Below are 12,354 nucleotides of genomic sequence, written 5' to 3'. Positions count from 1 at the left end.
CATCGTAGAAGCGGGCGCGGACTTTGTACAGATCGAAGGTGGGCGGCACGACGAGGATCTTATCCTGGTTGGGGGTGCAGGTGGTGCGGAGGATGAGATCCCAGATGTCTGAGGCGCCGGAGCCCAGGCAGATGGACTCGATTCCTGGTGATTCTTAGCATGGGACTTAGCGGGAGGGAAGGAAGCTCTTCATATACCGTCTAGATTGCGCCATTGGGCAATCTTCTGTTTGAGATCGCGCTGCGAGGCCGAGGGATATCTCTTCAGAGAGTCGAGTTTCACGCCGAATGGGCGTAGGAACGGGAGGTACTGGCTCAGCCAGCGGTGTTTGTCCAGACAGTTGCCCTCGGCATTCTCGTTGGCGTCGAGGACGACGGTAGGACGCTTCTGGACCTGATCAGAGGTGGTGGTCGCGTAGCTGGGGGCTTCGCGAACGGACTGCCGGATGGCGAAGTCGAGGGAGAAATGCGACGGCTCCAGTTTGTCGGCCATGGTGGTGATGCGGGAGAGGATAAGGTCAGGGGTGCATGGGAAGAGGAAGTAGAACGGGGGTGGTTTGGTCTAAAATACCTATTCCCAGGTGAATGTAGTCACTGGGATAAACAATGGGAGTGTGGGAGGAATACAAGGCAGTTTGGAATGTAAGAGAGTTAAAGAGAACCATACACCCCTGTCTGAGGACCAGGAGTGAATATAAGGAATCCAGTGGGTGACACTGGCCTCGACAGTGGTACCGGGTGTCACTCGAGTGTTGCTAGTCATATACGAGGTCTGCAGCAGCTCCTGGATTTATATACCCACGAACCCACCTGCTGCCGGTACATCCAGCCCATTGCCATCCCTTGGCCATTCCAACAATACGAAGAACGTTCTGGTCTCTGTTGTCCCGACCCCGGCATTCCCCCATCTCCACGCGACGCACATGTTCAGCTCACGGGCTTCTCCCTTGCATTCTGGTGTAACCCGCGCAAACACTCGGCAGAAGGCGGCCAATTGCCCATCTGCTCGGGGATTCGCTGCAGTAAGTGGTGTCTGCTTACTAGAAGTCATGAAATTCTAGAATTCAACACGTTGTCGAGTGTGGACGATGGGATATGTCGCTTGTCCACACCGCTCTGTCTCATCCCATGCCATTCCGTCAACACTAATAGAGATTCTACATAGATTCTACCCGAACGCCATGACAAGCGGAACGATGTCAGGTATGGAGATCATCATACCTCAGTACCCACCCACTTGTTGCAGGACACATGGACCAGGACAGTGGGCAACATCGGGTGTCGCCTTCTGACTTCATGTCCCTCCCACCACGACTCAATTGCTGACTCCATACGCCCAAACTCAAACGCAGCTGCCGGACGCCTCGGGGTCACATCCAAGACATTGTGGAGCGCCAACAGGAGAACGGCATGCTAACCAGGGCGAGTGGACTCCCGTCGTAAATAAACTCTCTCGTAAATAAGCTCCCTGCGGTGGTGATCATCCGCGATCGAGTAGGCCTGAGGGCTATCAAGGCCATCTGGCTCCTTGTAGGCACTCTCAGCTGCTGTCCAGAGGCAAGCACCGGCCATGGGATCACACCTGGGGTGGGAGTTGCGATTCAAAATATGCGCGTGGGAGATGGTAATGGGTCATCTCGGGGCGATTTCAAAAGCCTGGGTCCAGCTTCATGCAATGGTGCGCCACTTTGTGCTCTTTCCTTCGTGTTTTCCTGTGGGCTGACTGGCAGATACGAGGATATATTTGTGCAGTTGTGGTGGCCGTCCAGTTCAGATGGATATCTGGGCATGGCATCTCCACTACTAGAGTACAGGTCAGACAGAGGCTGTAAGTTTCGTAGTTACAGGATGCTAACAGGATCAAGATTCATTCACTTACTTGCCAATTGGGTGAGAATCTGACCTCTCATACCTGAGCAGGATGTGCAGTCATAGGCTGCCTGAGGCACGCATATCCGATGTGGAACAATAACAAACACCGACCTGCAGGCTGATCTTAAAGTTCCCCCATCCTCAGGGTCAGATGTGCATGGCTGAGTCAGACTCATCGGCCATGTTTCAGATCGAATGACTTCATAGATCGTAAATCATCCATCTGGGTTGGAGAGCTGTGATATATTTCAGATGCAGATCGACGGGGGTAAATAAACCGTCCCTCAATCCTTGAACCATGCCCATACAACATAATCATCAAGGACTAGGAAGATGATATAATTTGTCCCTCTATCCGCAGAGGATTGCAGCGCGTTCTTGCATCGGTGTTGTACATGTACCAGGACAGCGCTGGGTAGTCATCAGAGCTGTTCACCACAAACAAAGAACCAACGATCATGTGACATGAATCTCGGATGTCGCCTGTAATATTATCTGACACTAATACTAATACCACCTGGAATCCCGAGAATACGAATCTAGAACCGAGTCCTCCGTTAAGACCCGCTTGTGTGGTTCCCGAACGTGGAGTCCCACACGGTTGGGCCGGAGAGAATTAAAGAGGCCTCTGGGGAATCGAGTCTTTCCTTCAGTGTTGGAGGTAAAGTTAGGAATCGGGAGTCGTCATCCGGGGTCGATTATTCGTCAATCTAATGGCAGGAGTATGAGAATCGACCGAGTACGTAGATTACATCGTAGATGGGTGTAGAGTGCTGTATTAGCACCAAGGCCCACTCAGATGCCGAACGTTAGCAAGTGGATTCGGTAGGATAGTCGAAACATGTTGATCCTGTCATCAGCTGATATGTCACGACCGTTGCTGGATCTATAATCTTCAGTGGACCGATCTGCTTGATAAGATGGGTCCGCTGCACGAGGAATGACCTGTCTAGTGCAGCGGAGGACTAACTTGATGACAGTACTAGCAGATGTAGACACCCGTTCAGCTGTAGACAGAGCAATCTGCAAAACAAGAATCCAAGAACCTTATGCAAACCTACCATACTCCCTACTCAATCAAGCTTATCGACGCCCCACCTGTGGCGGTGCGTTCAGCTGCCATGTACAACCCGTCGGGGCGCGACCGGTCGATATAGCGTCCCTCAGAGCTGCAAGGGCCGATGCATCGGGATGCATGGCTCGACTCCGGCCTCGTCTTGTCGAAGTACTAGTACCTAGTGTGGATGGAGACCGGGCAGGGAGGTGGAGTACGGGATTTTGCTCGACAGCAAAGGGTACTATTGACTTCTGTGCGGCATTTGTCCGATAGTTACCCTAGGTCAGGTAGGTTAAGTAGATACTGGGTATGGATGGGATTAGTCAATTTTGTCGGTAGGTTATCGACTACCAAAGCATATTGCTTATCTCCCAGCTGTGGATGATCAGGACGGTTTAGGAAAAAGCGGAGAAGACGGATGGTATGGAACGGAAGCCTGTCAACCATGGATGGGAAGGGCTCAAATCTGCGCTGGCTTAGAGTCAGGTGATGTAAGAGCCAAACCATGAGTTAGTTAGGCTGGCGTAGATAAGGCTGGAAGGAGGCTTGCAGAATGACAGCAAAGGAATAAGGCGTAGTGACAGCTGATGCTACCTCAGGCACCTAGGGTTACTCTGTAACTACGCCGTAAAGTAAAGAAAGGCACAGACCAGTGGCGATGGGGCTGGCCACTTGAATGGGATCGGACAGTCCCCACCAGAATAGGTGGTGGAGCCGACCCAGGCACCACCTGCGCTTGACACGTACGCTCTGGCTGGATGGAATTACGGAGGAGTGATTGGATGGAGGGATGGGAGAGAAGAGGTAGAGTATAGAAAAAGTTAGACTGAATAAACTGAATAGTAGAATCCAGAATAGAGTAAACTATAAAGAATACAATAAGATTCACCGAGGAACAAAACAATTGCATGATGAAGTGACGGACATCCAGACTGCTGCCCAACGACACTAACTCACTAGTCGCCGTCGCAGGCGGGGAGCCTTCCGGTGAAAGTACGACTACACATTCTCCGTCCCGACTCAACGAGCTGAACTGGACTGTTTTGTCTTTGGATCAGGGTCTTTTCTGTGGATTTGGTGGGTTAGTATGGATTCCGTGGTTGAGCAGATGAGGAGTATACTAGGTACCTTACCTACTACGGCGCAGCTCAGTAAGGTCTGAATCCTCCGTCGGCTCCACTTCCGCGTACCAGATAGTACCATAGAATACCATATAATACTAAAAATACCACCACTACCACCATTCACCATCCTTACCAGCGTACGAGACCGGTACAGCCACCACCACCGTCATCTCCGCTGGCGAGCATCATCATCCCTCCTCCATCACTTCATCTAGTCCAACTTCACTTGACACATGCAACATTCCTCCAGCCAACTCTCCTCGTTCTCATAAGATCTCCCTCGCCACCCCTCTCCACCCCCATCGCTTGCAGCTCACGCAAGGAGCTCCATCTACCCTCCGAACCATCCAGAAACCGACACCAGAGCCATCCCCATCGCATCCTTGGAACCACCGGGGCTGTCACTCCCCCAGTGGGATTCGATACTTGCCGCTTCTCTCGTCCGGGTCAGTGCATCGGGTCGACTCCTTCAGGGGCGGGGAACATCCAGACGGACCACTTTTTTTTCCTTTTCGCCCTCGTGCGGATTCCGTCGTCGCCATCCAGAACCACCCTTCCCGACAGATTCTATCCGTGGTTGTTGGGTTGGAGACCGCCAGAGGACAAATAGACGAATAATAGACGAATAAAACGCCGACTTCTCTGGAAAAACCCGCCGCCGTCCGGAGAGACGATGGTCATTACTATTATTACCATTCTATAATTATTATTTAGGTAGATCTCTCTCGCCATCCTCGAGACACCTTTCAACCATCCCTCCAGGCTTCACCCCTCGACTCTGTCTTCCCTCTCACTCCTTTACTATCTACCTACAACTCCCGTCGAGACTGTCTATCGTTCGCTCCGTCTCCACTCACATTCCTTCATCATCCTCCATCTCGCTCGTTTTTTGGGATTCGGGGTTCTTTGAGCGGCATCTCTTTGTACGGAACGGATCGCTCGTGGCGCGACGGTGATCCCATCTTATATAGGAATCCTGCCTCCCAAAGACCGACCAAACTGCCTGGGATCGTTATTGAAGACTGGGCCACGCCGGATCGATTGATTGATCGATAGATTGTTTGATTGATTAAAGTGTTGATCCAGCCTCCGACCCCTTCGGGACCAACTGAGTTATGAAGGTATGCCAATTTTTGGTTTAATTTTTTTTGATTATGTATTTTTTTTTCCCCTCCCCCTACTTTGGGATTCTCCTGTTCCCGTTTCCTGCCCCTCGGGTCCAACTCCCTCCATCCACCCACTCGTTTGTTTCATTCTATATTACCTCCTCTCTACCATCCAGTCCAGAGCAATCTTCTTACACCGTTCTCTCCAGGCTATCCGACGGTCTCTTAAAGGGGAAAAAGATCCCAAACCCCACCACCACCATCTCTCCATCACCCCCAAATCCGCCATCGCCATTCTTCCTCCTAAAAAGGTGCGTGATTTTTCCGTGTTTATCACCGAGCACACTACTCCTTCCATCCCCCTTTCTTCAATCTCCTTTCTCCCGATCTCTCCCTTGTCGAGAACCCGGTCACTCCGGTCATTCTTCTCTTCGACGCCTCTTTCGCGCATCGAAACACCCTCAAGTCACTGACCCTCGCTGACCCCCACAGGTCATCAAAGCCCTCTACGACTACCAGCCCGAATACGGAAACTCCCAGGAACTGGCCTTCAGCAAGGGCGACTTCTTTCACGTCATCAGCAGGGAGGACGATCTCGACTGGTACGAAGCTTGCAATCCCCTCATCCCTAGTGCAAGGGGGCTGGTTCCCGTGTCCTTTTTCGAGGTTATCGGCAAAAACGAGCGCGACGGTGGCGGGACAATCGACCTTCATAAGCCTCACGACTCCGGTTTCTCTGATCGAGCCCCCGCCGCGTTTCCCCCTCTGGATCCCTCCTCTCCCCCTCAGAAGATCTCGCCGCACCCCGCCTTTCCCAGGATGTCCACCTTGGGCAAGGCCTCCAGCGCCATGGTCTATGGCATAGTGCAGTATGACTTCCAGGCCGAGCGACCGGACGAACTGGACGCCAAGGCCGGCGAGGCCATCATCGTCATCGCCCAGTCCAACCCCGAATGGTTCGTCGCCAAACCCATCGGCCGTCTGGGCGGTCCCGGCCTCATTCCCGTCTCCTTCATCGAACTGCGCGACATGCAGACCGGCCAGGCCGTGACGGACCCACTGGAGGCCGTCCGACGCGCCGGCGTTCCGAAAGTGGAGGAGTGGAAGAAGATGACCGCCGAATACAAGAACAGCAGCATCACGCTGGGCAAGATCGATTCCGCCGCAGCCGCCGCCAACAACATGCAGTCTGTCACCGCGAATATGGACAAGATGTCCATGAGCCACCAGAGCAATGGCCACATGAGCCAGAACGGCAATTACTATGTGAGTCGTCGGAACCTTCAAGCACTCCAGCAGGCGCTAATCGCATACAGAGCTATCACAATCGCAATGCTAGCAAAAATTCCGTCTCGCACATGTCCCAACCGCCACAGAGCTACCAACAGCCCCTCGTTGCCCCCGTCGCCGCCTCGATACCGCGATATTGCTTCGATAACGACAAGTATTGGTATATTATTGAGGCCAAGATGGAGGATGGGCGCTGCTGGGAGCTGTCTCGATACTACCACGATTTCTACGACTTCCAGATCGCCCTTCTGACCCAGTTCGAGGAGGAGGCCGGCAATCGCGGCCGGCCCCGCACCCTGCCCTTCATGCCCGGCCCCGTCACCCATGTCACGGATGCCATCTCCAACGGCCGTCGACAGAACCTCGACGAGTACATCAAAAAGCTTCTTTCCATGCCGCCGCACATTTCTCGCTGTCAACTCGTCCGACAGCTCTTTGCACCGCGCCAGGGCGACTTTGAGATCGACCCGAGCGCGTTCGGCGAGGATGCGCGGTTCTCCGGCGGCTCGCATCACTCGTCGGGCCCCGAGGCCTCCCGCAGCGCGTCGCGTCAGTCGTCCCAGGCCCAGATGAACGCCCCAGATCGCACCTCCCACCAACGGGGGCAGGCGTCGCTCTCCCATACCAACGGCGGACCGCCTCCGATGAACCGCCAACCCAGTTCGATCACCCAGGTGTCCACCACCTCGAGCAGCGGGGCCATGAAAGTGAAGGTGTTTTTCCAGGACGATCTGATCGCCATCCGGGTGCCGAGTGACATCAACGTGCACCAGCTGAAGGAGAAGCTCATGGACCGGCTGAAGCTGCACGACGACATCACGGTGCAATACAAGGACGAGCCGTCGGGCACGTATGTCGACCTGATCAGCGACAGTGATCTTGATACCGCCATTCAACGCAACTCCAAACTTACGCTTTATGTTGGGCTCGCCTAGAGTCCCGGACCTGCATAGAATTCTGATTCCGCCGACGTTTGCGATAGATTTGCTGATCTCTATGATCGACTTGCCATTTATTCTGGGACCCACAATGTGGAGGAGCATGGTGTTCTGGTTGTTTACGACTTGTCAGCCTCTGAGGACTGTAAACCAGAGGCGGATGAGAAACGAGATGTCCGAAATGTTTGATGCCTGATGTACTTTTCTTTCTTGCATGTTGATTACCTGTGGGCCATGGTTGTTTGTGACATGTCCATCCATACCCTTGATGCGCCGGTCTGTACATAAACTTTGCATATAGTGAGATGTATCCATTATCTTTGCCACTTTACGGAGTATATATGTGTACTGTAGGTAAACAATGCTTCGGCCTCAGGCTGCCGGTGATCAGTTCCGCTCAATTGCCGGGTTCCGACGCACGTGACGCAGCCGCGGTTCTTTTTCGCCTGCGCCAAGCAACCTTCCTGCTCCATACTCTCGTCCGGATCTCGTTCGAGTCAGGAGTCGCCTCCGTTTGTCATCATTGTCTGCGGGCGTTGGAGAACGATCTATAGCCCCGTGACGGTTGCGATAGTTGTACGCTGGACGAGGTGTTCCCCGCGTGGCCGCCACTACGATCGCCGAGTATTTACCGCCGGGGAAACGAGTATCCGCCCTTTGCCCGACCGACTTCTCGACAAACCTGCGTCGATCGCGCTCCTACCGAGATCGTGCTTTTGTCAGGGATATAGCTATATATTACGATGAACGGCTCGTCGGTCCGCCTGTGCACGGAACAACTGCCGCGGGCGTTGCGACGGAGGGCGTTGGCCCCGTCTGCGCCGCGCGGAGTACGAAGGGTCTATGTGAGGGAGAGCCGGAGGAATGTACATGAGGGACCGGTGAGTGTCGCGCGACGGACGCTCCCAGCCGGAGGCACTCGGCCGAGCGAGTGCACCCAAAACCCCCGGTATATACGACAATACGCAACGCAGGCGGCGCAGGTCGCGCCGACGGACGCCGCAGCACCCGGGCCCGTCCAGGGCGGTCCGCTGCGCGAGTATGACGCGCGGGTGCAGCAGGGTCGACTACGGGATGACCCCCACCAGAGAGGTATGTGCCTATCGCTCATTGTTCGATAATGTGCGAGGCGGAGCTAACGTGTGTAGAGATCATCGAGAAACTGCAGGATTTGTATGAACGGCTGAGCGCGTACCAGGCGCCGGCGGTGGTCCATCCGAACCCGGAGATGCTCGAGCCGAAGCCCAAGTCGTCGCTGTTCGGGTCACTGTTCGGCCGCGGCAAGAAGCAGGTAGAGCTGACGATCCCCGAGACGCTGCCCAAGGGGCTGTATATGTTTGGCGATGTGGGCTGCGGCAAGACGATGCTGATGGATCTGTTCTACGAGACGCTGCCGGCGAACATCACGTCCAAGACGCGCATCCACTTTCACAATTTCATGCAGGATGTACATAAGCGCATGCATGTGGTCAAGATGCGCTACGGGAGTGACTTTGATGCGCTGCCGTTGGTGGCGGCCGACATTGCCGAGAAGTCGAGCGTGCTGTGTTTTGACGAGTTCCAGTGCACGGATGTGGCGGATGCGATGATTCTGCGGAGGTATGTTATATCCCGGCTGGTGAAGTTGCGGATCTTGCGCTGACCGTCAGACTCCTCGAATCCCTCATGTCCCACGGCGTGGTGTTGGTCACCACGTCCAACCGCCACCCCGACGAGCTCTACAAGAACGGCATCCAGCGCGAACACTTCATCCCATGCATCAACCTCCTCAAGACCGCCCTGGACGTCATCAACCTCGACTCGCCCACCGACTACCGCAAAATCCCCCGGCCCCCAGCCGCCGTCTACCACCACCCGCTCGACGCGGAGGCCGAGCGCCACGCCCAGAAGTGGTTCGAGTACCTGGGCGACCCGGTCAACGACCCGCCGCACCCGGCCACGCAGGAGGTGTGGGGGCGCAAGATCGAGGTGCCGCTGGCGAGCGGCAAGGCGGCGCGGTTCACGTTCCAGCAGCTGATCGGGTCGGCCACCGGCGCGGCCGACTACCTGGAGCTGGTGCGCAACTACGACGCGCTGATCGTCACCGACGTGCCGGGGATGACACTGCACCAGCGCGATCTGGCGCGGCGGTTCATTACGTTTATCGATGCGGTGTACGAGAGCAGAGTATGTTGCTGGAGCCCAGATTCAGGAACCGCAGAATACTAATGTGCGCAGGCAAAACTGGTCCTCACGACGGCGGTCCCCCTCACCAACATCTTCATCTCCGAGTCCGAGGTGCGGTCGTCGCTGGACGAGAACGACGGCGGCGACCTGTCGGACGCGATGCGCATGATGATGGATGACCTGGGGCTGTCGATGAAGGCGCTCAAGTCGACGTCGATCTTCAGCGGCGACGAGGAGCGGTTCGCGTTTGCGCGGGCGCTGTCCCGGCTGGTCGAGATGGGCAGCAAGGAGTGGGTGGAGCGCGGGATGGGCGTGGGCATGAGCGCCGAGCAGAGGAAGAACGAGCACGAGGCGTGGATGAAGACGCGGAGCCACTGGATGGAGGATAACATGTAGTGGTGGATGTGTTGCTTGTTACTGTTCTATACCTGCTAGAGTATATATTAGAGCATAGCCTGATCAATTGATTCTTCCATATGGATACCGAGTTTGCAGTACAAGATTGCAAAGCCAACCATCCACCATAACATAACATGCAGCATTCCAGTCGGTCACACGAGCCGACGAAATCAAGGGGCAGAACAGACAGACAAAAGCTTTCCGTCCACGTCCATCGCATCTCAATCTGATTCTCCCATGGACCGATAAAATGGCCTTGCGAATCTCGCGGACAACGCGCCTGTCCGCCGTGATCGGGATATCCACCGTGTTCTTCCTCGCCGAGATATCAGGTACTGGCGCCATACCAGCAATCCGAGACATGATATTGACCGCAATGAAACAGTCGGATTCTACACGCATTCCCTCGCCCTAATCGCCGACGCCTTCCACTACGTACGCGCCTGCACCTGTTTTAGAGTCTCTACTAACCCCATGAATGACAGTTAAGCGACTTGATAGGATTTGTGGTCGCGCTCGTCGCCCTCCGCATCAGCGCAAAGAACGATGCGCCGCCGCAGCTCTCGTTCGGGTGGCAGCGCGCGCCGCTGCTGGGCGCGTTTTTTAATGGGGCGCTGCTGCTGGCGCTGGGGCTGAGTGTGTTTTTGCAGTCGGTGGAGCGGTTTATTAGTTTGCAGCGTACGTTTCCTTCTGCCTATGCTTGATGCTTGAGAGGCTGATCGGTGCAGCGGTGGAGAATCCGCGGTTGATGTTTGCCATGGGCGCGGTGGGATTGGGGTTGAATTTGGTTAGTGTTGTTGTTTTGCAGGGGCATGGACATGATCATTCCCATGGACATGGGCATGGGCATGGACAGAGTTCCAAGAAGGAAGATGAGAGCCTTCAGGTAAGTGCAGAGCTATCCACACTGCACGAGCTAACAGCTGCCTGCACAGCATACCCATGAACATGACCACGACCACGACCTCAACATGCTAGGCGTCCTCCTCCACATCATCAGCGACGCAGCCAACAACCTGGGCGTGATGGCCGCCGCGCTGGTGATCTGGTTCGCCTCGTACGAGGGCCGGTACTACGCCGACCCAGGGACGAGCATGGGCATCGCCGTGATGATAATCATCTCGTCCATTCCCCTGGGTACCCTTCCCTTTCCTTCATATTGCTCCCGTTTGCGCAGCTAACAGATGATATGTACGTATAAAGTCCGCCACTCAGGACTGATCCTGCTTGAAAGCGCCCCCGCCTCCATCGACCCGCTGCACGTCCAGCTCGACCTGGAGAAGATCCCCGGCGTGCTGGCGATCCACGAGCTGCACATCTGGCGGCTGAACCAGCGCAAGACGCTGGCGAGCGTGCATATCGTGCTGCCCGAGGGCGCGGACTGGGCGGGCACGACGCGCGCTGTGAACGGGTGCTTCCATGCGCATGGCATCCACTCGGCAACGCTGCAGCCGGAGATCAAGATGCAGGTGCAGGTGCAGATGCTGGATGGGGTGGTGGTGCGCGAGAAGGAAAAGTGTCGGGTGTTGTGTGGGGAGGTGTGTGAGGAGTTGAGATGTTGCTCGGAGGGCTCGGATGGGTCCGAACGGAATGTTCCGCTGTAGTATACAGTATACAGAAGTATACCGAGTATACAGTGCAGTATACCTACAGAAGTATATGGCTGGACATGAACTAGGGTTAATATGCAAGGAGGGTGCAGATATGATATGGACAATACTCCTAATATACGAAGACAGTCTATATAACATCTCTTCCACGGTATCTGTCCTAAGACTGCTATCAGCGGACATCCGTCCGTCTATCATGCAGGAAGCGGGGAAGTGGATCTGCAGTGCATGAGGAGTATAAAACCCCTTCCTCTCATACTGATACCTCCGTATCCCTTCTTCCTCTACCTACCGACCTACCTACTCCTCCTGTAGAATGTGGAAAGCAAAAGCCCAAACCGCCCAAACCATCCTCGACGCCTCCATCCCGAAGCAATGGCTCCTCCCGGCGGATAAACTGCCCTCAAAAGATGTCAAGAGCGTCGTCGACGTCGCCCGCCACAGCGGCCTGCTGTCTGCGCGCGAGCTGTCCATCACCGAGATGACCGCCACCGCGCTGGTGGCCGGGATGGGGGCCGGACTGCTGACAGCCGAAGAAGTGGTTGTTGCGTTCTTGAAAAGGGCGGTTATAGGACATCAGCTGGTATCCCTTGCCCCTTGCAGACTCCTCTTCAGTCACAGGCTAATGGATAGACCAGACCAACTTTGCAACCGAGTTCATGGCAGACGCAGCCATTGTGCGTGCCAAAGAGCTGGATGCGCACTACAAGAAGACGGGGAAGCTCGTCGGACCTCTAGTTTGTTCCCTACCTTTACCCTGCTCTACATGGCATCTTCTAACGAAGCCAGCACG

At 55.1% G+C, this 12,354-nt stretch overlaps 4 protein-coding genes across 4 annotated transcripts; 3 read left to right on the top strand and 1 right to left on the bottom strand.

The window, feature by feature from the left end:
• Positions 1–189: 189 nt before the first annotated feature.
• Positions 190–492, bottom strand: ATEG_10122 (uncharacterized protein; the record flags this gene model as incomplete). The annotated part of the gene is made up of 1 exon (XM_001209424.1): positions 190–492. One exon carries the CDS (start codon positions 490–492, stop codon positions 190–192), a length of 303 nt encoding a protein of 100 aa, XP_001209424.1.
• A 4,675-nt stretch (positions 493–5,167) lies between these two features.
• On the top strand, positions 5,168–7,383 carry ATEG_10121 (phosphatidylinositol-3-phosphate-binding protein BEM1; the record flags this gene model as incomplete). Its single annotated transcript, XM_001209423.1, has 4 exons — positions 5,168–5,173; positions 5,335–5,469; positions 5,651–6,424; positions 6,475–7,383. The coding sequence occupies 4 exons, from the start codon at positions 5,168–5,170 to the stop codon at positions 7,381–7,383; spliced, it is 1,824 nt and encodes a 607-aa protein (XP_001209423.1).
• Positions 7,384–8,129: 746 nt separating this feature from the next.
• ATEG_10120 (AFG1 family ATPase) lies at positions 8,130–9,948 on the top strand (the record flags this gene model as incomplete). Its single annotated transcript, XM_001209422.1, has 4 exons — positions 8,130–8,478; positions 8,535–8,985; positions 9,036–9,552; positions 9,604–9,948. The coding sequence occupies 4 exons, from the start codon at positions 8,130–8,132 to the stop codon at positions 9,946–9,948; spliced, it is 1,662 nt and encodes a 553-aa protein (XP_001209422.1).
• Positions 9,949–10,654: 706 nt separating this feature from the next.
• Positions 10,655–11,555, top strand: ATEG_10119 (uncharacterized protein; the record flags this gene model as incomplete). Its single annotated transcript, XM_001209421.1, has 3 exons — positions 10,655–10,837; positions 10,887–11,008; positions 11,186–11,555. 3 exons carry the CDS (start codon positions 10,655–10,657, stop codon positions 11,553–11,555), a joined length of 675 nt encoding a protein of 224 aa, XP_001209421.1.
• Between the last annotated feature and the right edge of the window lie 799 nt (positions 11,556–12,354).

The sequence above is a fragment of the Aspergillus terreus genome, genomic scaffold, assembly GCF_000149615.1.
Source record: "Aspergillus terreus NIH2624 scaffold_16 genomic scaffold, whole genome shotgun sequence".
In the NCBI taxonomy this organism is placed as follows: Eukaryota; Fungi; Ascomycota; class Eurotiomycetes; order Eurotiales; family Aspergillaceae; genus Aspergillus; species Aspergillus terreus.
Note: the sequence above shows the minus strand (reverse complement) of the source record. Positions and strands in the feature narration are given on the sequence as shown.